At 46.8% G+C, this 24,954-nt stretch overlaps 2 protein-coding genes across 2 annotated transcripts; both read right to left on the bottom strand.

Annotated features, from left to right (window-relative positions):
* Positions 1 to 3,095: 3,095 nt before the first annotated feature.
* On the bottom strand, positions 3,096 to 16,615 carry SFXN4 (sideroflexin 4). The gene is made up of 14 exons (XM_075423827.1): positions 16,532 to 16,615; positions 16,386 to 16,451; positions 13,862 to 13,921; positions 12,875 to 12,901; positions 12,724 to 12,778; positions 11,898 to 11,923; positions 10,423 to 10,473; positions 10,272 to 10,337; positions 10,088 to 10,156; positions 8,726 to 8,816; positions 6,948 to 7,063; positions 5,894 to 5,979; positions 4,692 to 4,806; positions 3,096 to 3,499 (listed from the first exon to the last, which is right to left on the bottom strand). Exons 1-14 carry the CDS (start codon positions 16,568 to 16,570, stop codon positions 3,422 to 3,424), a joined length of 945 nt encoding a protein of 314 aa, XP_075279942.1. The 5' UTR covers positions 16,571 to 16,615; the 3' UTR covers positions 3,096 to 3,421.
* A 1,582-nt stretch (positions 16,616 to 18,197) lies between these two features.
* Positions 18,198 to 24,536, bottom strand: PRDX3 (peroxiredoxin 3). The gene is made up of 7 exons (XM_075423828.1): positions 24,454 to 24,536; positions 24,292 to 24,367; positions 24,013 to 24,154; positions 22,762 to 22,897; positions 20,737 to 20,840; positions 19,546 to 19,711; positions 18,198 to 19,042 (listed from the first exon to the last, which is right to left on the bottom strand). Exons 1-7 carry the CDS (start codon positions 24,487 to 24,489, stop codon positions 18,989 to 18,991), a joined length of 714 nt encoding a protein of 237 aa, XP_075279943.1. The 5' UTR covers positions 24,490 to 24,536; the 3' UTR covers positions 18,198 to 18,988.
* Positions 24,537 to 24,954: the final 418 nt, after the last annotated feature.

The raw sequence follows: 24,954 nt of genomic DNA on the forward strand, positions 1-24,954 counted from the left end.
AGCCTCCTTCTCCTTGGTGTCCCTCCAGCTCAGGAGAACTGAGTCTGATGTGACCTTGTCTTCTTGTGTCTCCTTTCGGCTGCCGTCGGTGATGACATTTGGCCAGGCAGACCTTTGGTCTGACACGGTACAATTGCTTTTATGGTGTTGACCCTGGTAGGATTTTACTATGTATTTAAGAACATGACCCACAAAGACAAGACTGTGTGACCTTCAGTGCAACCCCCCCCTCCCTCACCTGGCGATCCCGAAACCAGCCAGCACTGTATTCTTGCTTGCCTTACAAGCATCGCTAGCTGGCATAACTGGTCACGCCTGGCACCCCAAAATTAGCCAGCATTGTATTCTGGCTTGCAGTGCCAGAATGGCTGGCTGGTGTAACCAGCCATTTTTCATGTCCTTGAAGGAAGGCAGTGATTTGGGACAACTTGGCCCTTTCCTCGTCTTTGTGCAAGAGCCGTGAGTTGGGTCGATCAGGTGCCCCCTGACCACACCTGGAACCACTGATGGTTGGAGTTGTACCTGCCTGCAGAACTGTGCCTTCTGGCTGGTACTGGAATTGTATAATTACTGTCTGAACATCGAGATTACATCATGTGGATCGTGACCAGGATGGAAAATTACTGCTGCCTGAAGTCAGTCATCTTGAGACCCTACAAACAGCGGTGCCAAGGAAGGCCCTTTGAGCTCGCCTGGTCCGCAGCGGGCTGCGCCCAGGAGCTCCCTCTGGGTCGGACACCGCTCAGAGTAACTCACAAACTACCTGGGCTGATCTCCTTGAGACTCAACCTTCACCCCTTGAGAAATCACTGGATTTGAAGTGAGTATTTCACTGAACTCGAGGGGAATTTTTATGATTGTGTGTGTGAGGTGATTCAAAACATAATATCCTATTACTGTGATTGCAATAGCCAATTCTTTCTAATCACTCTGCAAGTGCAAAGTTAACCAGGGGTTAATAGCTGCTAAATTCCTGTGATTCTTTTTCTCTCTCTAAACTGTGAACACACCATGAATTGCTGCTAAGCATATCCCGTAGTCATAAACCGTTGTGGTCTAAGGCCGGTTCTGGATCCGGCCGCACCCAGGCTCCTCTCTGAGAAGGAGTTCAGAAGGCCAGGGGGTCCACTCCGAACCTGGTGACTCAACGGAGGGTCTCCCTTACCCCTTACACTTTTCTTCCACTCTGTATAAACCATTTTGTACTCAAACCCCCCTTTGATTTTGTATTATTTCATTCATTTAAGAAGAAAGAGAGTGAACCTCGCCAACAAACTCTGTAAGATCACTTTTTCTAAATTTTCAGTAAAATGTTTTCTTGCAAAACCTTTGATCATTTAAGTGACCTAATCAGCCATTTGCGACACCCTGTTGAGTTCAGCAGGTGAAAATGATCCTTGAAGTAGTGCAGACTCTCTGCCACTCTAAGGTTTGGCAGCTTACAGACAGTATCCGTGCTGTCTTCCTGGAACAAATTACAGCGTGCTCCTCTCAACGTCCAGGTCCTTCGGACAGGCTGCTGCTCCCCTGTCCTCTTTCCCTGCCTGACCCTTCCCCTCCCTGCAGTGAGCTGTTAGAGGAAGGCTCAAAAAAGGCAGAACTCAAACAAGAAACTAAACTCGGCCCCCAACTTCCTGCTTTTGTTCAGTGCCAAACACACGGCAGGAGCCGTTTTCCTGCAAGAGCTCAGGCCTCTGTGCTGCTGTCTTCCTGTAGGGATGGGGTGGGCTGGGAAACCCTTGGTTCCCCCACACCAGGAAAAGAAATTTAATCCTGCAGCAACTGGAGAGCAGGGACCTGGGTATTGCGCCCTACGGAAGTTAAATTCTGGCAGACTTTAGAGGCTGTACTTGTAAAATTATTTCTGTGAAAGTGATAATTACATCATTTAGTGCATATTTATCCTTGTCGCACACAGCCAGCCTTAGCAGCACCTCGCATAACACCTTCAGGAGCCATCTCTCCTATGACCCCTGCCTACAGTTACCTCAACCACAGTGTCTCCTACTACACTTGTGGAGCTTCTGTCTACCCTCTTCCGCCGGGAGAAGGTCTGATCTTGATTTTGTGGCAGGTCAGCAAGCCACAGGAAAGCAGCTGTACTGGGCCAGACCAAAGATCTCTTCAGCCAAATGTCACATCCCAGCGGCCACCAAAAGTAGACATAAGAGAGCGTGAGCAGGCAAATAAGCTATTTACTTACTACTCCAGTAGCGTGGAGCTCCTGAACTTCTTTTGCTGGTGTAATTTCCATGAATTTGGTGTCCTTCAGTGGATTCCCTTTGATGGAAATGCTCATTCTCCTCTTAAATTCACGTCAGATTTTAGTATCTGTAATGCCCTTTGGTAAGATCATCGAAGTTCGGCTACACGTTGGGCTATCTGCCACCACCTCTAATTCCGCTCCTAGTGTTAACAGTCAGCTCACAGCCCAGATGTGAAGCTGGATTATCCCCTCTGCCAAGCTCATTACTTTTCACTTATCCATTTGGTATTTCACCTGTTTTTACATCTGGTACTGTAAAATCCTTCTGCAGCTCTTCACAGACAGCCCTGGTCCCCTGAATAATTTCGTATGAACAGCAAAATTTATCCCCGCGCTGCTCAACAGGCTAACCCTTATGCCACATCTCGAAAGACAGCTTTTTTTGTTTGGATGAACCTCGTCAACTTGCAAAAGTGGGGATTCCTCATTGTCCACCAGAAGGTCAGAAAGTTCCCAGTGGCTTCAGTGTAAAAAACAAGTTCTAAAGCTCAAGGGGCATCAGGCCTCACAGCTCCTTCAAGGATGTTGAGAAGGCCAGGAGTTGTTTTGTAGCCAAGTTTGACACCCGGTGCCTCAACATCTCTTAAACAACTAAATTTAACGAAATATTATATTGCCATCAGGGTTGCTTTGTCTAATACCACTTTAATGGCTACCTCACACCTGGCTCATCCTTGAAATGAGTGTTATTAAATACAGTGAAACGTGCAAAGTGTTCTGGGAAGAACCAGCTTGACTTCAGCCAAAGGACTGCAGACGTTCATGCCTCTAACAGCTGTGCTCCTGGAAAGCAGCATCTCAAAAGCTGCAGCAGCAGCAGAACAAACTCTTGTATTCAGTAGTCTTTTACTTAAGAAGTCAATCACAGGAGGAAGCATACAGAACACGGTTTGGGACAAACACTGTGTTACAGTGCTTGCTGGTACAAATATCATTTACAGCATTAAGTTATGTGTGCATATCTGCCTGTGGGCTGGGGCCTGCCAAATCATTTTGCAAAGTCTGCCTCTTTATAGACCACACCTTACACACCAAATCTGGTATGTAGGCCACCATAAATTCACGATTCAGCTGGTCACATATGCCAATTGAATTTGTTGATGGATTCAGAATTCACTTCAATCAGAGCACACATTTACACGTGAAAGCCAATCTCTAAATTCCCCTGTTGTAGAATAACTCCGTTTCTTCTGTAGATGACAGAATTTCCGGTTCAAGGTCTGCCCGCTTTATCTGCAAGGTAGAGAAAAAGGGAATCAACACCACCATATCCTGGTAAATATATGTGAAGTCCTCTTATTGCATTGGACTTTGCACAGATTGAAATGCTGTATACAGAAGCAAGACTGTATGGGATTTGGGGTTCTTCGTTTATTTGGGGGTTTAAGGGATTTTTTTGTTTGTTTGAGGCTCTTTTTTTGCTTCTCTGACATTTTCTACATGTGCACACATAGGGGAAGAAATACATTTTATCTAAAATTAGAGGTATTCCTGAGATCTAAACAGAACATTAGTGATGTTACCTCCATTCACTGTAGAATCATAGAATCTTTTAGGTTGGAAAAGACCTCAAAGCTCATCGAGTCCAACTGTAAATACGCTTGGGCGACTCACCCAGGAGAAGTTCTGCTGTGGACTGAGCAATTGGGAAGCTCAAAGAGAACCAACCAGCCATACTCTCAGTACATACTTTCTCACAAGTCCCCTCACTTATGTTCAGTTTACCCTTGTTGCCATAAGAGATTAAGAAGTCTAAAGAAAAAGATTACAATGCCAGAATGTTTAGGCAAATAAAAGAAACCACTGAAAATTGCAAGAGCCCAGTCTGTGATTTTCTGAGAATATTCACACAGTGCTGATAAGGGAGAGGAAATAAATGCAGAAAGGAACCCCAGGCTCCTCTCTCACTTGGTCTTCTACAAAGCCCAAGGTTCAAGGGCTACATCCTCCATTTAAAACCTGCCAGGAAGGCGTGCTTTCCCAGGGTGAACCTGGCAGTTCAGTAACACAGGGTGAAGAGATGTTGCATGCGAGTTGCTTTACCTCTCATGAGCTCATGCTGACTTTGCATGAAAGAAAGAATTCTCATCTACATCCTTCCTTTCTCCAGCAGGACTGAAAACAGTGCTGGAAGAGCCTTGGTTTTAATCATTAAGATAGCTCTCCTGACCTTGCTTGCTTCAGACTGTTGTGAAAAGTGTAAATATAAATAACACAAAATGCAACTTCGACCTAGCAAGCCCTGTAAGCCTCTGCCTAGTACACAGCCCTTCACAAGCAGCCTCTCCGCTGCCCCATTTTACATGCACAGCCACATTAATCCTATTGATTTTTTCTATGTGGCCTTAAGACTGCTGGGCATAGTTACAGAAATGACTATTCAACATAGCAACACTCCTAAATCGTTTCCTGTGAAAGGACTTACCTCCCCACACTGCGGGAACATACTAAGTGAAACTGGTAGCATCCCTGCTAGTACCGACATAACCGCAAGCATTCTCATTGTCGCCAAAGCACGTGGAGTTTTTGCAATTTTGGCTCTGTCCAAGACATTGAAAAAGAAAGTATGTCAGTTTAGGCTCAAAAAATACTACAACAGTGAGACAAAGAGCACTATACTGTCTTAGTCATAGAAATTGCACTGAAATTAGTAATAACTTAGGCTTACAAATCCTGAAGATGCTTCCTTACTTTATTTCCGATGTTCTTACTCCTAACTTCCTGTTCTTTCCCTTTGTTCTGTATTTAGCTGCAACATTTTCCAAGACCAGATTGTCAATACAAGATCAAGAAAATAAGTAGCAAGATCAAAGTGACAAAAGCAGAGAAGGTGCGTTAGTGCTTTAAAGTGTCTCAGTTCTTGGACTGAGATTTTTCTTGCACTACCCTCTTTCCTTTCAGATTTATTTCCTCCTGGCAGTCTTACTTTGCCTTGTGCAAACATTTATGACTTGATATACATTTAAAATTTTATCTTAGGTCTATATTTATATCTTCTGGTAACAGGGGTCCTTTAAGCTAAAAAAGGGGACAGGGAATTGATTTAGGCAATACCGAATCACATGACATAGATGATCCCTACCAAAAGCGCAGGGCAGGCTAAGAATTCTCTCGTAAAGCATACAATGAATTTTTCTGATGATACAGGGTTTCCAAATGTTGCAAAAGCAAGAACATGTTTTACAATATATTGAAAACCATCTGGAAGTTGGGATCCCGTTTTAGTTGCAAATTCAAGTGTCCTATTTCCTCTTCTGAAATAACAAATCTAAGCCAAGTGCTGTGAACAGTCTTGCCACCGGACACTGGGACTCAAATCAAGTTAGGGAACCCAAGTCCTGGGAAACAGCTTGTCAGGAGAGCAGAAATGGGTTTCCGGGATGGGAGCGGATAGGAAACCCTCATAGTTTTACACAACCTCCTGCAAACCCTCAAAGCATGGATGTGGACACCACCAGATTCAAGTTACTTATCTCAATCAGCTGAACAGAAACTTCCCAGATAATTGCATCCACCAAGGCAAGTGATACCCCAAACCCAAGAAAAATTGGCAAGTGGTAACAGCCAGACTACGAACCAAAATACACACTGACCACACACCACCAGCCCTTTTGCAGTACTTCCTACCTTTCCACAAAGGGCATAAGCACAGCTGGCAGGAAGAACGTTGTCCCAAACAAGACCGCTCTTGACAATGCTGTTTCTTTAACAGCCTCCAGGGAGAGAGAGGAAAAAGAATGTTGTTAAAGCAGTGTTCAGTGCAGCTTCAAATACTGCATGCTTCTGTGAGCACTTTTTTGTCAAACACTCTGGAGATTCAAGCAACAGGTTTGTGAGGGATAAAAACATTAGTGAGAGGAATTCTTTCTTAAATGGAAACTAAACTCCTAGAAGTGGCAAATATTCTGCTTGTGACTAAGAAATACCTTAAAAGGGAGGTGAAACTACTGATGCCATATCAAGTTTTCTTACCACAACAATAATTTTGCTGAGGCTTGCTTTTTTTACGTTGTGCTGAACTTCTTCCAAACGGTTGTACCTTCTAGGTATCCTAGCTATCCTGAAGTTCTCTCTCCAGCTGTCCACAAATCTTTATGCTCATCTAGCTGTTTCCTCCCCTCTGGACAGCAGCATAGAAAAGGAGGGGGGTCGCTGACAGCACATAAAATATGACTTGTTGCTCCAGTTCCTATGCCAGGATTGACAGTGGACGTTGATGAACAAGGCAAGGAGCAAATACAGAGTCAGCAACTGGAGCTCAAGGATAAAATGGACTGCAGATCAGGGGCATTACCCTTTGTGAGGCACAGCCTTTAACTGGTATTCCCACTACAGAAGGTGCATGTGATACGTACAATGCAGGGCTCCTCTGTGAGGTGTCCCATCAGAAGAAGGTCCAAGAGTCTCCTTCTGAGGTGGGCAGGGAAAGCAGAAATGCCTGCGCTGGTGTCTCTGTGGCTCCACTCCGGCATTCAGTATGTGGGGCTGCGGAGGCTGCCAGCCCTTGCAGACACACGACAAGTGCCAGCCTGGTTCCAGGGACCTAGGCCAAGCCTACCCAAAGATTCAGCACCTCATCTGGGATTTCTCATTTCAATACATCCAACTCGACCTACTCTCAGCATCGTGTTCAGCAGGGAATGAAAGGCAAGTCAAGAGAGGCCTCCACCCCCTCGCCTACCTTCTCACCAGCCTTCTGTGACAGTCCTACAACCTTGCCATTCCTGTCCATCACTTCGATTCCATTCTCAAATTCTGGGCTTCTCACCACCACCGCAGTAAATGCACACATCAAGCCTGCAGAGTTAAAGAGGACTGTGCTTTTAAAGATGCAGAAGGACTACCTCAGTAATAACATTCATAATTATGTGTATTTTACATTTCCAGTTCAACAGTTCACAACTGAATAACCTGGCAGCTTAAGAAGAGACTGCCCCATAAAAACCTACCTGGTATCTTAATTTTTGTTTCAGAAGTTTGAGTGAGATTTTCAGGCCCAGTCCTAAAAGGTACACTACCGTTATGGACTCGGAGCTTTCAATCACTGCCATCCAGCTCAAACCAAGAGTACTTCGTTCTTAAGAGAAAGGGGAGGGGTTTGTGTTGCGGATAGGTTTTGTACTGGTCAGCACAAAATCCAGCACAGAGAAGATGACCCTGCAGGGAACAGACTCCAAGTAAAGGCTGCATCTCTGATTTGATTTGAAAGGTGCCAGGGGAACACTGGCTCTAATATGTTCCGTTCTGGCATTATGGCACTTCTCTGCCCAGCTGCATGTCTGTCACAAGTGGCAGTGCTTCAGCTGGATCCTAGATGAGAATGTTTCAGCCTCCTCCAGACCCAGCTTACAAGGTACCTGAAAACATCCATCCCACAGTCAGCCACTGAAAACACAAGCCTAAACCACTGACACACATAAAGGCCGTATCAAATGGGAGTTAAGCATCTAGTTGGTTTTCTCCTTTCCCTCTTCTAGACCAAGGTCTAGGCGTAACAGCGCAGTCTGTCAAACTGACCTTGTCTGAAACTGTGGATTTATCTTTTTATTAGTTTTTGGCAGGGCTGTTCAATAAAGACATCAGTGTAACAGATGTCACACTTCAAATGCTGGACTAATACTAATGAATTACCCTCAGATTTCTCTCTGTATTTAAGAAAATGGAAGCACATTTTAACACCTGTTCCAAGGGAAACAAGTCAGAAAACTCTTATGCAGAACCTCGGAAAGATTTGGGTAGCCATCTCGCATAACTTGCAACAGAGGAGATGATGACAATTATTTTAATTTTACCAGTTTCCCCCTAGGAAAGGCCAAAAATTTCTTTAATGGCATTAGAAGAACAGTTAATGACACCAAATCGTTAAACTTCTCCTGGTGCAACTTCACCACGTCAGTAGAGCTCTTCCAGTAATGAACTGAGTCCCACTACCTTGCAATGTTAGTAATATTGTTGTAGCAGCTCTCACTTTCTACACTGTCAGCAGTTACGTAGCCGGCAGCAGCCCCAGCCTGAGTGAGGAACCGTGCCAGTGCACACCCAGAGCTGTGTCGCACTCTGGTGTCACGTATGTGCCACACCGGGTCGTGCCGGTTCCAGTGCTACCGCCCTCCTGATCTGTCCTGGCAGCCCCGATGGTTTTGGGTAGAGTGTGCAGGCCACAGGAAAATGCTGACTGCATCCCTGGATATCTTTGGAGAAACGGCTGCAGTCACACAGACAAAGGTCAGCAGAGTGCTCTGCAGCTCTAAAACTAAAACCCAGCAAGGATCAAATAGAGGTCAGCTGCACCGATCAGGGAGCGGTAACCCTCCCACAGAGAGGACGGTACCCAGCAAAGGCAGTCGTTAGGAAACAATCGGACCACATCTGTGCGAGGGCAAGAAAATTCTGCAGTCAGCGGAGGGCAGCAAATGGCCCTCGGACCAGCTGCACCACGTACGGTTTCTTTATACTCACCAAGCAGAGGTGCAGGTAGAAGTTTTCTGACGACTAGTTCTGTTAACGAAGTCTTCAACGCGTATCGATTCACGAAGACAAGAGGAAGAGCCTAAGGCATTGGGAGGAAAGAGGCACCTTCTATTAAAAAAACGTGCAGTATTTCAGTACATGCAGCAGTTTAGGAAAATAAAACTGTGACTCAGTACACAGTTACCGTCTATAAAAATAAACAAATGCCTCGGTTTAACAAACAAAACACAGATGTTCTTTCTTTACTGAAAGTATTTGTAATCACTCTTTTAGATAAGAATACAAAATATTATCATAAAAAAAAGCATTAAACATTATTAAGCACAGGACAACAGCCATACAAAGACAGAAAAAGGAAAACAATTAGTTCTGAATAATATTCCTTGGACTTCTGTCCAACGGCCTTGTGTCACTTACCGCTCTCCCCCAAACCCTGGTGCACTTGTGGGTTTGTTCCCGATTCTCTGCAGTTTCTCTATTCCCACAATACACTTGCAGGAAGTTTCATTTAGGAATAAACGGCCAGGACACCAGTGAGCGCTTGGTCTGCCTTGGAGGACAAAGGGGAAGAACTCCCACATTCACCCATGGGCACAGCTGCCTCCTTGGACCTCTGTAAAGATCCTGAGCACTGCTGGCCCAGCTGGTTTGCCTAGTGGACAGAGGTGAATGTCCATCTAACAAAAGCAGGAACAGCCACAATTTTCTGCCATAAGGCTTATAAAAATCACTGTTTAGTGTGGAGGGTGAGGAAGTGTGTTATAGGGGCATCTACACTTGCCATGAGTGTCACAAGGATACCAGAGCTCAATTCTGATGTAGCAAACTCTGGAAACCACGAATTCCTATTCCAGCACAGCACAAAGCTAGCTAGCCCTCAGCTACCAGGCCCTCCTGGAAGGCTAATTAACCTGCAGTCAGTGCAGTATTTTCATGGCTATGCTGCTTCGGGGATCTGAGCTAACGCTAGCCAGTACAGACGCCTGCGGATTTCACCACTTTTTCAGAGCTAGACAGATCTCTTCCACAGGACCACATCAAAAAATCAGCTATAGCAACCCAGTGAGTTCTTTTGTGTTTCTAAACCCTGGGCATTTCCTCTCACCACCCATTTTCTAAGCTTGCAGAATAATAAAGAAAAGGACAGAAGATGAAGCATCAGAGGGAGCCAAGCAACGTACTGACTGACAGATGATCAGAAAAATTCTTATTCTCGACAGTTCTGCGGCAAGACATCAGAGAAGAGCATTAAAGCACAATCCTGAAGGATATCTGGCAGTGTGATTATCTCAGTGCCTACTCCTTCTCAGGAGAGCTTAATAGGAAAGCAATCGTCGAGCAAATACATACACCAACACATGCTGCATAGGAAATGGCTCCCAAGCCGCAGAGAATCTGCTTTTGTTGAACTGAGTACTCCTAAACAGGACAGAAGAAACATACTCCGTAAGTGCATTTGTAAAACACTTGTAAATCGAGTTCAAAATGGTCTTGCACAATTAAGATGATTTAAAAAATAAAAAACGACACATACTTCAGCCTTTGCAGTACCATTTCCATTTAATAGGGTGAATCCAGTGGTATATGTGTGAAACACGAACTGCAGAAAGGAGAGATTATATGCAAAAGTTAATTTGAGATTGAGACTAGAAGACTTGTAAATGTAGAAAGGAAGAGGTAATTACCTGCCAAAAAAAAGTTGGCTTTGCTTGGAGCTGAAGAGATGAAACAATAACCTAAGAGGAAAACCCCACAAAAAAATTAGGTTTGATGAGTCTAGAAGTTTTTGGTGAGCAGTGGTGGGCTAGTGCACGGAGAGAACTGCTATATCACTATTTGCAGCAGCACCAAAGGCTCCAGTCAGCACCCGAAGCCATTGGCCTTGCTTCTAGGCTAACACACTTTCTTGCCACAAATGTGACCTAGTCACTTTTTTTATCCAATATAAAACACAGAGACACAGGGACTAAAACACTGTGTGCAAGAATATTTGGGCAGGATGGTTTCTTGCCCAGAATAAAAAAATGCATTTGTACCTGTGAAGCTTAAATTGATGCAAATAAACTAACGAAGCTAATAAAAATGTAATTAAAGTAGTGAATGAGAAAGGGTCCAATTGTTTTGGCTAGCGGGGATGTAAATTCCAGATCCATCTGATCTACGAACAAAGCTTCTAGGATTTACTTCCCAGCTCAGACAGTGAGTAAGAACTTCAGTTTTAATAAACCACAGCCTTTCCTGAGGTCTGGCCTACCAGGTGCAGAGCGCTCTTGAAGTACAGAGTCAACCAAGATAAGACAAATATTGAGTAAGAGGAGGGCAGGGAATGTCCAAAGCCTCAGAGGAGGATCAGTAATCCATTTAATATTAGCGAATCAGCTACCTCTATTATTAATGCCAGCGCTGAATCTAACCGCATCTATGGAAGAGCACTAAGCTGTAAATATTAACAATAAGTATTTCTGTTAATTCTATTACCGTTCTTAACAAATTTAATAAAAGTCGTGAAGGCTGTTACACTTTGTAGTAGTGCCATGTAAGTTCATGCTGTAATGTCTACAAGGAATGACATATCTCAGTGTGTATACTCCTATGCCAAAACCAAAGACAAACATAGCTGTATAAATGAATAAGCATTAATTGCAGCTACAAATTTCATGAAACCAAATTATGCCATTTATGAGCACTGTAACAAGAGCTTATTTTTATCTTCTGTAATTTCTTGACAACATAATTTCTTATTTGCAAATGCACAAGCTACGCAAGAAAAAAAATCGTATTCTGGGTCTGAAACACAGAACACAAGGTCTGACTCCTTCCTACTGCAGTTCCATTTTTTGAGGTTAAACACACAAAAACCAGGCCTTGCTCTCAACACCTAGCAAACTGCACCTTGCATCAGAACGCTGACCTTCACACATGAACAATCTCTTTGAGTACTGCCGAAGGAAGGTAGCTGACAGGTCTGGACTTCCAATGATACTCCTTAAGGGCTCGATTTCTAGATTAGTCAGCAGTTCCTATAAAATAGATATTTTTTAAAAAGCTTGTGCTGAAAATACAACTAAGAAGCCTAAAACTTTCTATTCCCTCCCTCTAATACCTGGCTTTGGAAAAATGTAAGCCATGCAGTACACTAGCATCTTTCATGATTACTCACCAATGGAAGACACATGGGCAGGAAGGCTGAAACAAAAGAAAACTTTATTTCAGTAAAAATAACTGCTGTGAGTCGAGATAGGTGTTTTTGAGCAGAAAAATTCCCCTAACTTCCCTCCTCTAGTTGCAACTCTAAGTAAAACACTGCCCACAAAAAACCACCATCACCACGGACTTCAAATCTAACCTTTGTCTCTCATTCCTCATTCAAGAAGCCAGAACACCCGGTCACAGCTTGTAGCCAAAAGGAGCCCTTGCAAACCACTCAGCGTGGCTACTCGGAAACTCTGTAGCTGAGTTTTGAACATAAATTCAGCTCTCTGTTCAAAAAGAGATAGGTGGCAACAAAGGCAGCCACAGCTGTGAGTGGTTACACGAGATAATGAGTAAATAGCCTAAGCATGGTTATATCTGATGAACCTGTGCCGTCCTGGCTCCCTATCATCACCCCAGGCAGACTTCATCTGCCACCACCGCAAGTAAATTCATACAGTAGCCACACCCATCAAGCGAAAACTTAGCTTACAGTAGACTGTTTTACATGTGGAGGGATTTGGGAACTCATTCTGTAGCGACAAAAACCAGAGACTGCTCAGACTCATCCCACCTAGCTGAGCCGATGAACTGTGGGAAAAATTCTTCAGCAGAACCGTAGGAATAAATTAGTCTTCAGCACACATGACAATGCAACTAACAGAAGCAGCAGTCCACTTGCTTTTCTTACATGGAGAAGAGTATCACTGTAGTATCACAGGGGCTATTTACTATGAGCTATTCCCCTTTGATGCTTCAGTCACATACAGAAAACTTCGCTTGAGGGAACTTACCTGGAGGTCTAAATATAACAGGAATGATCTTGTCTGTATCAGGATGTACACTGGACTTAAAAGAAAAAAAAAAGGCAAATTAGACCACATTTGCCATACCTGAATAAGAAAGAAAGAAAAAACAAGATCTCTAAATATTCTGTAAACTTACCAGACTTAGCAGGAAAGCTTGTTTTGTCTAAACAACATGAAAATTAAGTTAGTAATCAAGTTTCAGAAGAGACTGGGTAAAATCTTCCTTCTAAATTTATTGTATCTTTTTTTTTTCCAATAACTTTTATATGGAGTGCTACATATGTATACACTTCTTTAATTATTTTTTTCCCTAAAATTTCTCTGCATATACTCCTTGTTGAATATAACTCGCTCATATCCCATGCGCTATGTAACACCACCAAAGCACACACTATGGCAGAACAGAAAGTTAATTTTAAAAAGTTAAGCTAGTAGGTATTTTAAAACAGAAAACAATAATTTAAATATGGTTAAAAGCCTAAACACTTATGTTAAGACTTTAGATTTTCTGGAATCACAGAAGTTTTTATTTCTCCTTTCAGACTTGGACACACAAAGTACTAAATGCCCCATAGCAAGAGCTGAGCCCACACAGGGTCAAAAGAAAGACTCCTCCTAATGAAGCAAGGGCTCAGCACTACTCTCCAGCAACTCTGGGAGTAGTTTTCCCACCCAAGTACCGCTACTGCTCATTTTATGAGACGTGAAACAAAACCAGCCTGCCCTCTGCATGGTGATGCAACACCTACGGTTCAAAATGAGCTCATTAAGCTTTTTGCATATTTATCACCTACCTATACCATCCCAGCTGAGGACAGACAAACTTAAAGCAATGACTCCTAGAGTGATGCGAGGGCATTTTTTAAACTCAGCTATATGACACACAACCTAGCATTCTTCAGGTGGATAATACTGCAGTTGGGCATTAAAGACAGCAGTAATCCAAAGAAATTTCTACTAGATTCACAGATTAGAGAAATCTCTGTAGTAATGAGTTTTTCTTGTGTTATCCCTTGTATCTGAATCTCAGTATTCTGTCTGCTAGATCTTACACCAATATTGACTATTTCAGCCATGAAAAAAAAAGACACCTCTATTTTCCATAAACTGCACTCCAAAATACCTGATCATTCTGTACGGGCTCACTGTTTTGTATGAGTAACCTGGCTCTTCTGATTTCATCCTGTATTTGAGAAAAAACAAAACACAGAAAAAATAACTCAGGTTTCAGTATTCTGAAGTGCAATATATCAGTTGTAAGACACTCTAAATACAAACCTGGAAAGGCCAGCTAACAATGCATGGCAGCAGTAAAAGCAAGAACGCACCTAGACGCACAACCAATTTGCAGTCACAGAAACTGTTAGATTACTCAGGCTCCCTTGGCCCCTTCCAGGATCAGCCTCTCAACCCATTACACAAATGCACTGGAACTTTAAGCATACGAAAACCTCACTGAAATCAAGAGTGTTACTTAAAGCTAACTTAAAAGTTACTTGAAGCTATCCACGTGTGCGGGCAAACTCAAAAGATATGCTGCCAAGGCAACCATCTGATATCCCCATAGGCACCTAGATGACGATTTTAAAATTAAATTCCAAACCAGACTTATAAAATTACCAGAAACGAGTCACAACAACACTAGATGTTCCTGCATGTTCACAAATGTGTGATCAAGTTTCAGATCGTACACTCTTCCTTTAAACTTGGCTTAAGCTTTTAATTATGGAAAACAGGTACACTAAAACAAAGAGAATAAAACTGTAACCTCATGTAGTTATCCACAGTCTACGTACAAAGCCGCTTCTCTTAGGAGAATTTGTGAGATGATTTAACTTTTGTTCAACACGAAAATCTCCATTTTCAACTGCATATTTTAATTCAAGGAAGTGTGAACTAATCCCAGATCTTCAAATCCCTGAACATACTACAAAATTTTCTTGTTGGCATTTACATATATACAATGTACATTTACTAAATTATATTACTTGTACCAGTAAATATATAGAGAGATATGTATTTGTACCATATCTACCCATACATAGAGGTAGATGAATAGATACACACAACACCCTAACTCTGCAAGTGACCAGGAAATGGCTCACGTACACACATTTTGACAGTGTTCTTTCACTTTAATGGAGCTTTCCCTTAAAAAAAATGGTTGATCACCTGAAATTCCTTTAACATATTGATCAGCCAACCAACTCCCATGCAACGTGCTGTGCTGCTTTCTGTCACCACTGACAAAACTATTCAGAAGTGGATCAACAGACAAACACATCTTTGACAGAAGTTTGCTGTCATGATAGTTACGATAGAATCATAGCATCTTTAAGGTTGGAAAATTCCTCTAAGATCATCAAGTCCAACCATCATTACCACGCCTGCTGAACCATGTCCTGAAGTGCCACATCTACACGCTTTTTGAACACCTCCAGGGATGGCGACTCCATCACTTCCCTGGGCAGCCTGTTCCAATGTCTGACCACTCTTTCTGTAAAGAAATGTTTCCTAATATCTAATCTATATCTCCCCTGACAGAACTTGAGGCCATTGCCTCTCATCCTATCCCTAGTTGCTTGGGAGAAGAGACTAACACCTGCCTCACTACAACCTCCTTTCAGATAGTTGTAGAGAGCAATAATGTCCCCTCTCAGCCTCCTCTTCTCCAGGCTAAACAGCCCCAGTTCCCTCAGCCACTCCTCACAGGACTTCTTCTCCAGACCCTTCACCAGCCTGGTTGCTCTTCTCTGGACACGTTCCCGAGATTTAGAAGCTAGACTTTATGGCCGACAAAGTGTTTCATGTCACACTTCTCATAATTATTGTTAAAACGCTAATAACCATTCTCCTGCATAAAAAGGCCCTACAAATCAGGTGTGCCCCCTCCTCTTGGGGGGATGCCTTCCAGCACCGCCCCTTGGAGGAGAACCGGCGAGCTTCATGGCCCCTGGCTTAAGCTACTCCCCGAGGACGGGTGAGGGTGCTGACATTTCGGGTTGCCGGGAGTTGCCCAGCAAGCCTGTGCTCCCCGACAGCCCCGCGCCTCATTCCCCAGCCGCGGATGGTTGCTGGGGACGGTGTGCTCAGCTGCTCGCTCCATCTCCCCCCTCTCTGGGGCCCTCCCAATCCTTAATTCAGCTAATTAAACCACTGGCACCGCAGCCAAACGGAAGCCCTTGGGGTTATATAGAATCATAGAATGGTTTGGGTTGGAAGGGACCTTAAAGATCATCTGGTTCCAACCCCCCTGCCATGAGCAGGGACCCCTTCCACCAGCCCAGGGTGCTCAGAGCTCCATCCATCCTGGCCTTGAACACTGCCAGGGAGGGGGCAGCCACAGCTTCTCTGGGCAACCTGTGCCAGTGTTTCACCACCCTCACGGTGAAGAATCTCTTCCTAATATCTAATCTAAATCTGCCCTCCTTTAATTTAGAGCCGTTCCCATACAGAAAATGCACACGACACATAGGAATGCACACGCGTATCATTCTATTTCTTACGCCTCCGTATGTATTTTGCGCTTCCTCAGCAGCCCTGTAACGTTATTATTTTCCACCTGGGCAGAGCCGAAGCTCCGGAGGCCGAGTGCCGATCCCGCCGGGGCCGGCAGGGCCTTCGCGGGGCCGGGCCGCGGTACTCACGGAGGATCTCAGCAGCAGCAGCGGGTCCAACACGTCCGCCCACAGAAGAAACCTCTGCAAAAAAGACTGACGGAGACGCGGTTCAGGGAGACGAGGCGTTATGTCGGCACCAGCCCGCCCGAGCCCGCCCGCGCCCGGCCCCTCACCTGCCCCTCCGCCCTCCAGAACCGCAGGTTGGCGTCCATGGGGTCAGCGCCACCGGAAACGCGCCGTGGGGGAACGGTGCGGCTGCTGCACGCTCCGCCCGGGCGCCGCGCCGCCGCGCCGGGGTTCCGCCCCGAGCCCGCCCCCGGGAGCTCTGTGAGGAAAGGGCCGCTCGCCTTTCCCCCTGCCAGCAGCTTCCCCGGCGCCACCCGGGCGGGCAGAGCCGAGGAGCGGGGCTGCAGAGAAGCCCCCCCGGCGCCCTCCGCGTTGACTTAAACTGAGTTGAGGGAAGGACGCAGCCAGGGAGAAGCTCCGTGGGTCGGTGCCCGGCGGTTCCGCAGGCCCGAAAGCTGCCACCGACACCGCGGCTGCGTTACCGGGCATCGCCGAGCAGCGTGGGGGCTCAGCTCCGCGTGTTGTGGGCCCAGGAGATCGGGTTCATTGGAGAAATCTCGTGGGTGCAGGTGGATTAAACACAAAACAGAACTGAAACACTGGTACGGAAGAGAGATTTCACAGAATCACAGGACAGTAGGGTTTGGAAGGGACCTCTGTGGGTCACCCAGTCCAACCCCCCTGCCGAAGCAGGGTCACCTACAGTAGGCTGCACAGGACCGCATCCAGGCGGGTCTGGAATATCTCCAGAAAAGCAGACTCCACAACCTCCCTGGGCAGCCTGGGCCAGGGCTCCGTTACCCTCAGAGGGAAGAAGTTCTTCCTCCTGTTCAGACGGAACTTCCTCTGCTTCAGTTTGTGCCCATTGCCCCTTGTCCTGTCACTGGACACCACTGGAAAGAGTCTGGCCCCGTCCTCCTGACACCCACCCTGCAGATATTTACAGGCATTTCTAAGGTCCCCTCTCAGCCTTCTCTTCTCCAGGCCAAACAAGCCCAGCTCCCTCAGCCTCTCCTCGTAGGAGAGATGCTCCAGTCCCCTCATCATCCTCATAGCCCTCTGCTGGACTCTCTCCAGCAGCTCCTCATCTTTCTTGAACTGGGGAGCCCAGCACTGGACACAGTACTCCAGATGGGGCCTCACCAGAGCAGAGTAGAGGGGAAGGAGAACCTCCCTCCACCTGCTGGCCACACTCCTCCTAATGCACCCCAGGATGCCATTGGCCTTCTTGGCAGCCAGGGCACACTGCTGGCTCATGGTCAACCTGTCATGCACCAGCACTCCCAGGTCCCTCTCCACAGAGCTGCTCTCCAGCAGGTCCACCCAAAGCCTGTACTGGTGCATGGGGTTGTTCCTCCCATTTGCAAGTACTGAATGCAGAGCGTCACCAGGCATCGCGCCTCGGGCTCGTTGTTTCATCCTTTCACTTGGATTGCAGCATCGGTAGCCGTTACGCAGCTGACCTGGCACGCCACAGCCGCTTCGCCACGGTGCTCCCCTCACGCTTCGCCTTCTGCCCCTTCTCCGTCTCCAGAGGGCAGAAGGTGGGACGTGCAAACCCCCTCAGGGCCGTGTGGACGCAGCCAGCCCTCAGCGGCACAGCCCTGCGTGCCACGGGGCAGGCACAACCGCAGCGCCCGCCCTTCACCGCTGGCCATGGACCCAGATGGAGAAGGGCGCATCTAAGGCCACGCGACTCGCCCAGCTTCTTCAAATGAGAGAAACGGGAATCTCCAGGGGAAAAGTGAAGGAAAAGCAAACCAACACGCCTCCTGCCAGTCAAGGTTAAGATTTATTATTATAGCTAGAGACAGCTACATTGTTTTCAAGCAGCACGGCCTTTCACCTTGAAGTTTTTCCTGGAGACACAGTTGACTGTGCAAATAAGCAATGCTTTAGATGATGGGGAGCTGTCATTAAGCTCCAGTAAGTACACTATTGGCATTGAAGTTTTTACCATCTCCCCAGCAGAATGCAAGATTTTCATGCTTGTTAACACTCCTGTGTAGCTTCACTGCATCTTTCACTAATGCAGGACTAAAATGGCCCATATTTACATTCAAGTTATAGTGCATTTACAGACAAAACCAGGGATTTTTTGTTATTGTTACACTCATCTCTTCCTCAACAAAATTCAGTGAAAACAAACCACGTACCAAAATTCTGTTTTCTGTATTGTCCGCGTTGTTTCAAACACTTGTTACAGAATTTTCCAGTTTTTCACGTGAGAAAATAAAACACAGGAGCCTTTCTGGTCCAAAATTAGTTAAGGAAAGAGGAGAAAACCCAGTGGAATACAACTGTATTTTGAGTACTTCCCAGATTGAGGAAGACTAGTGGTCACAAATTCATGAAACAAGTTGCAGGGCGGGGGGGGGGGGGGTGCCTTATTTTTTACCCTTCTTTTTAAAACACAGCCAGGGAGTCAGTAAATATTTCAACATCTTATTTTTTTTAAGCATCAGAAAATGACAACTTTATTTTTTTTTTTTTATAATCATGGCTGCTTTCTTCATGTCTTCAGCGCATTGTAATTAAGAGTTTCATCCACATATTTTGAGTGTTTATGTGTGCACTTTCTCAAAATATTCTTTAGAAGCTTCTGGGCTTGGCTTGATCTGTCAAGAAGAGAAAGTGTAGTTATTATATGCTATAACCAAGATTAAGAAAATACAGATTTGACATTTTTATTCAAGAAAATCCATGCATACTTTATAAAAACAATAGGTTATTCCTGTTTCTGCACTCGGTTGAAAGATGAAAGCCTCAATGACGTACAAGCTCCTACTTGCAAATGTAACACATTTTTCCTGGTAAATATCAAGCAGGGCATTAAATAAGTAAAAAAAACGAAGACAACTAGTGGACAGTGCAAACCAAATTTAGCATTTTAAATATAATTTGTGTCTTCTAAAAGAAAATCAGTGACTTTCTTCACAGAACTCACACATTCAGCATCCCACAAACAGACTAAAGTGGTCCAAGCGATAGAAGCCTCGGATTTATACAACAGTCACAGATTCAGTCAAGCACCTCATGTCAAAGTGGTTCTCAGCCCTTCAGACATGCAAAAGCATGCCAGTGGCTATTTTTAGAACAGTGATATTTAGCAGACGCTTACTGTAGGGGAGTCTGGAGTCCAGTTTGCCGGGCAAACCTCCCCATGTGTTTCCACGTACTGGAATGCTTTCACCAGGCGGAGGGTCTCTTCCACGCTACGACCGACGGGGAGATCGTTGACACTCAGATGCTTGATGATCCCGTTTGGATCAATGATGAAGAGGCCTCTGTAATTAAGCAAGAATTTAAGGAATGCAAATCATGCTCTGAGACCAAGCAGAAGAAACTGGATTAACTATTTGAGCAAGGCAGTTATTCTTAGATGTACGCATCAGAGTTAGGAGACAGCATTTGGTATATTATTTGTTAGTGAAGCGATCAAAAGGCAAGAACCAGTCAACTGGTATGGTATTGTGAAATGACAAAGTATGCTTCAAGTCTATTAAATCGAGACAGATGCGTAACAAAGGCAGAACTTCTAATTCCACCTATATTTCAAAGTTGATAGCTGGCATCCCTCACATGTCTTATTGATATGAAAATCTGGAGCTATCGAGTGAAGAGTTGCTTACACATTAAGCTACTAAATTAAATCCTGTTGCACATGAACATTTGAGAAAACCAAAGTCCCAGTCCTACCATATTAATTAACTTAATTTGTCAACAAACATCACAAGTTCCTGATCCAAACAGACCAGGAACCGAAGGCCTCCAGAAGACTCCAACCCAATGCAGTGGATCTCAAGGACCACTTTTTGCTTTTAGTAAGTATTGCCATGGTGGAGAAGGAAATGTCATTTTTTTTTATTCTAGATAATTATGGGATTGACTCTAGTGGCCTCTAGGACTTCTGCTTCAGAAACTTCTCACACAGAAGTTAAGGCAGTCTCTTCGACCTTCAGAAGAAAGAAAACACAAAACAAAAGCGACAAACCTAAAGTGTGAAAAAATGTCAAAAATTGTGAAGTGTTCTTCTATCCTACTCTTGTTTTCCTTCGTGACATGGAGTTCTCCCACTGACTCACTCAGAACAGAACAGCTGGCTTTTCCCTGCATGCGTTCTCAACTTAATGGCCATAATGGCCACGTGCCCTTTGCTAGGGTGGGATCCAGCGGAAGTTCTGCAGAGAAAGCAGCATCTTACATCTCTGTGTGATCCTTGTGCAGCTTCCCCTGCAGGAGGGGACAGTATGGCTCACGCTGGTTTAGACTGGGCTGTGTCATAACCGAACTGTCGGCCATCACGCGTTACCTTAGTGCGATCCCAGGTCCTTCTAGCAGCACACCATAATCACGGGAGATTTGTTTTGTGAGGTCCGACAGAACTGGAATATTCATTTTGCCCAAACCACCGCTCTAGAGAAAAGAGTAAGATTCTGGTTTGTTACAAAATGCTTCTTAAGATTCTCCTTCTTGAGTCGCTGGATTCACTGCTCTCGAAGGTATACTCACAACAAAACACATTCGCGCCGTTTGGTCCATGACAGGAACCACAGGGAGGGGCAGGGAGATGTTTTTTGTTTGGTTTGTTTTGGTTGTTTGGTTTTTTTTTAGGTGGTCAGGAACATTTTGATTCTTTGGAACATGAAAACTTCTTTTGCACTGAGCACTTCAGAATTGCTTATTTTTGTGGTAAAAGGCTATCTATGACAACGGTCAGAAACTTTCAGAATGATTTCCCCTGTAACCTGTGCAGGAGCTTTGAATACAAAAATTTTTACTGCATATTGAAGTGTTCAAAATTAAACAAGAAGAGCATATTTAAGTGTTTAAGGCCAGGCTGGATGGAGCTGTGAGCAACCTGGTCTGGTGGAAGATCTCCCTGCTCATGGCAGGGGGGTTGGAACCAGATGATCTTTAAGGTCCCTTCCAACCCAAACCATTCTATGTCTCTAACTCGGTGGAGAGGGAAGGGAAAGCAAACCTGCGTACTACGAACAGACAAAACACAAGGCTTCTAACAGCCACACTAGGTATGTCAAGACATCTGCTGCTTTCTCTATTTAGTGCATGTATTATTTTTTTCCTCCCCCAAATCAATTTAAGTACTATTTGAAGAGTCAACCAAGATTTCTGTCAGTTTTGCAACATGCTGGAACTGCAAGGACGATAAGCACTGTATCCTTGACACAAGCCCGGAGTTCGTTAGCTTTTCTGTTCCTGGAATCATCAGTGAATCATTGTGTAACTTCAGCCACTCAGACCCTGATCCTGCCAACGCTTGTCTGCAACGGAGTTCTCGTCCGCAGAGCTCTGAACGCCGAGGTCGGAGGAACCAAGGCCTCGGCTGCTCCGGGCACGAGGTTCCCGCCTGCACCACCACAGAATTCTTTCCGCCCTCCGCAGGGCGTTTTACAGCGAGCGGTGCCCAGCTGGCGCTCGCTGACCAGCTTTCGCACGAAGTGGTGAAGTCAGCCCACCATCACATTTTAGAACGAAGCATGCAGAAAACCAAATACTCTCGACAGGCTCAGACAAGCCGTATTAAGCCCAGCAAACTCTCCTCCCTCCCCTGTACGTTACAAAGGCAGAGCTACGCCCCGGGCAAGCGCCCCAGCCTGCGCATGCTCCTGTGGGCTGCTGTCCACACGGGTAATGACCGACTGACGGCACAGGCGCTTCTGCACCCTCCTGTGAGCCTTCTGACACTCCACAACTAACCAAACCAGCAAGGTGGTCCACAGGAGCAACAGCACACATGCTTATACAGACGGGAAAGAGGCCTCTCCCCAGTAAAGCCCATCTGCTCTATCACTTTCTTCCCCTGAAGAAAGCTGCGGGCCTCCGTTTGTAGTGCAGAAGTGGAACCATTTCAGTGGAACCATTATAAGTGCTCCAATAAACTGGTTGTTCTTCTGCTTCCATTCTGAAGCCACCACTGTTAGGTACTGGTTAACAATGAGGACTCAAAAGCCACCGTTATTTTCTGTGAGGGTGCACACAGGCCACCGGCTGTAACACGCGACTCAGGACAGAGACGTGTACGCCGAGTACTTCTCTTTTGAGATAAACGTGTAAGGATAGGATATAACCTACAGGACTAGCAAGAGAGCAAATCAAAAATGACAAAAAAAATTATTAAAGATCAAGAAAACAAAGGCAGAGGTCAGAATTATGTCACCAGATGTAGAAGGTAATCCCCTAATGTATCACTACAGGGATCTGCCGATTGCAACGGGTGCTTGCGCAATTCTTTATTCATCTCTTCTCCTCAGGAGCGCCTGTGAAAAGAAAGCAAACCAGCAAAGAAAACCCCGGAGAGCCGCCCAATCCATACCTTTCGTGGCGTGTTTATCCAGGCCAGATGGCAAAAATGAGAATCCACAGAAACCGCCACCACTTCACAGTTCACATCCCGAAATTCATTTGCTTTGTTGCTGAAGGCCACAATTTCTGTGGGGCAGACGAAGGTGCTGGGCGGGAAGAGAGAGCAGGCTGTAACGATTCTGCAAACCTTCTGTTTTTTAGAAAAGACCCTCATGTCTGTTTCCAGGCTCTAATGCAGCAGGCCGTTTTCTTTAGCCAGATAATTTTAACCACGTTTTGTGCTGAGGACTGGTTTCAGTCAGTCCCAAAGCAATGGCCATGCCCACCTCGCTGGCACACTGGTTTTCAGCTCCCAGTTCTAAACAGATTTTTACCGGGGGTAGAGAAACTGTCTCTGCTAGGGACTCTCTAGACAGAAAGCTTTTGGAAGCCCCAGCAACAAGGTCTGTGGGTTACATTCTGCCCCACAGCACCAAACTTCAGCAGAACAGCCCAGGATGCCCCTGACAACTCAAGTCTTCTGGACGGGCTCAGCCCCACCTGGTCACCTTTCGCTTTGGAGCCATCTTGCTGCAGTTCTGCTGGCCCTGCTGCTTAAAAGGGGACAGTCCCCAGCGCGATCCCGGACCGCACGGCAACGCCCTCACCCCCGGGAGCCGACCACAAGAAGAGAAGGCTGAGAGGGGACCTAATAAATACTTATAAATATCTGAAGGGTGGGTGTCAGGAGGACGGGGCCAAACTCTTTTCAGTGGTGCCCAGCGACAGGACAAGGGGCAGCGGGCACAAACTGAAGCAGAGGAAGTTCCGTCTGAACATGAGGAAGAACTTCTTCCCTCTGAGGGTGACGGAGCCCTGGCACAGGCTGCCCAGGGAGGTTGTGGAGTCTCCTTCTCTGGAGATATTCAAGACCCGCCTGGACAAGATCCTGTGCAGCCTGCTCTGGGTGACCCTGCTTCGGCAGGGGGGTTGGACTGGGTGACCCACAGAGGTCCCTTCCAACCCGACCATCCTGTGATTCTGTGAACCACACTTGGAAACACATGTCCACCTCCTGCAGCGGTCCCAGCAGCCAGGAGATGCTCTCCAGCCACCAGATCCGTTGCTGTAGCACACGACGGCCTTCAGCCCCCAAGCCTCACCCCTCACGCTCCACAAACCCCCATCTCCGCCTTGCGAGCCCGGCCCGGGTGAGATACAGCCAGCGACGGGTGACCCTCCGCAAGGCGGCCCGCCCGCGGGGAGAGGGCCCCGCACTCACAAGTCCAGGGGGTAGAAGAAGAGGACCAGGTACTTCCCCTTGAAGTCATCCAGGCTCAGCTCCTTGAACTCTCCGTTCACCACGGCCGTGCCTCTGAAGGACGGGGCGTGCTGCGTGACCGCCGGGGCACACCGCGCCGCGGCTGCGGGGAGAGCAGAGCTGAGGGCCGCGCCGCCAGCCCCGGGGCCGAGCCGAGGGCGGCCGCGGGAGGCGTTCCCGTTCCCGCTCCCGCCGCCCGGCCGGGGGCGAGCCCCGGGGCCCGCGCGTCCCCGCACTCACCGAGGCTGAGCGGGCGGCGGGCGCAGGGCAGGGGCCGCGCCGTCAGACCCCTCCCGGCGGCGGCGGCAGCGGGCACCTGCGGGGGGACGGGAGGGTCAGAGCCGGCGGGCCGGGCCGGGCCGGGCGGGGAAGAAGAGGGTCGGGTCCGGGAGGGCCACTCACCACGGTCCGCAGGAGTCTTCCCAGCGCGGCGGCCATCTTGAGCGCGGCGGGCGGGAGCGGGCCGGGCCCTGCGGGGCGGTGCCGGGGGCGGTGTGTGCGCGGGGGCGCGCCCCCGGGGCCGCGCTCGGCTGGAGGTGGAGCGGTGCCCTGAGGGGCCGCATTTCTTCCCGCGGGTCCTTTCTGGCTGCCACCTCGTCTGAGCGGTCGGGTTGAACCCGGTTTCACTTCTGGGTGATTTTTGTCTTAATGTTTATAAATATCTTGGCGAAGGGGAGGTCCCAGCCTGTGGACTGGGGAGAAGCCCGGCTCCGCTGCGGGACGAGCTCTGCCGTCAGCACCTGGGACCCGGGGTGCCCAGAGCGGTGCCAGCTGCACCCCGGGCCCAGCTCGGCGGACGCTGGATCCCTGCTGCTGAGCAAATTCGCAGGCTTGTGGCTGGTACTGACCCGGCTGGCGTGGTCCGGTCACCTCTGTGACAGTGAACTCGCTTGAGCCTGCGAA

The sequence above is a fragment of the Opisthocomus hoazin genome, chromosome 6 (genome assembly GCF_030867145.1).
Source record: "Opisthocomus hoazin isolate bOpiHoa1 chromosome 6, bOpiHoa1.hap1, whole genome shotgun sequence".
Lineage (NCBI taxonomy): Eukaryota > Metazoa > Chordata > Aves > Opisthocomiformes > Opisthocomidae > Opisthocomus > Opisthocomus hoazin.

Coding starts and splice junctions, on each gene's coding strand:
- SFXN4 (XM_075423827.1), bottom strand. CDS start 16,570: ATGGACGCCAACCTGCGGTTCTGGAGGGCGGAGGGGCAG. Junction 13,922..16,385: donor TGCTGCTGCTGAGATCCTCC/GTGAGTACCGCG, acceptor TCTCAAATACAG/GATGAAATCAGAAGAGCCAG. Junction 7,064..8,725: donor TCTACCTGCACCTCTGCTTG/GTGAGTATAAAG, acceptor TTAACTCTGCAG/GCTTGATGTGTGCATTTACT.
- PRDX3 (XM_075423828.1), bottom strand. CDS start 24,489: ATGGCCGCCGCGCTGGGAAGACTCCTGCGGACCGTG. Junction 20,841..22,761: donor GGATAAACACGCCACGAAAG/GTATGGATTGGG, acceptor TCTTTTCTCTAG/AGCGGTGGTTTGGGCAAAAT. Junction 19,712..20,736: donor GGACCTGGGATCGCACTAAG/GTAACGCGTGAT, acceptor GCTTAATTACAG/AGGCCTCTTCATCATTGATC.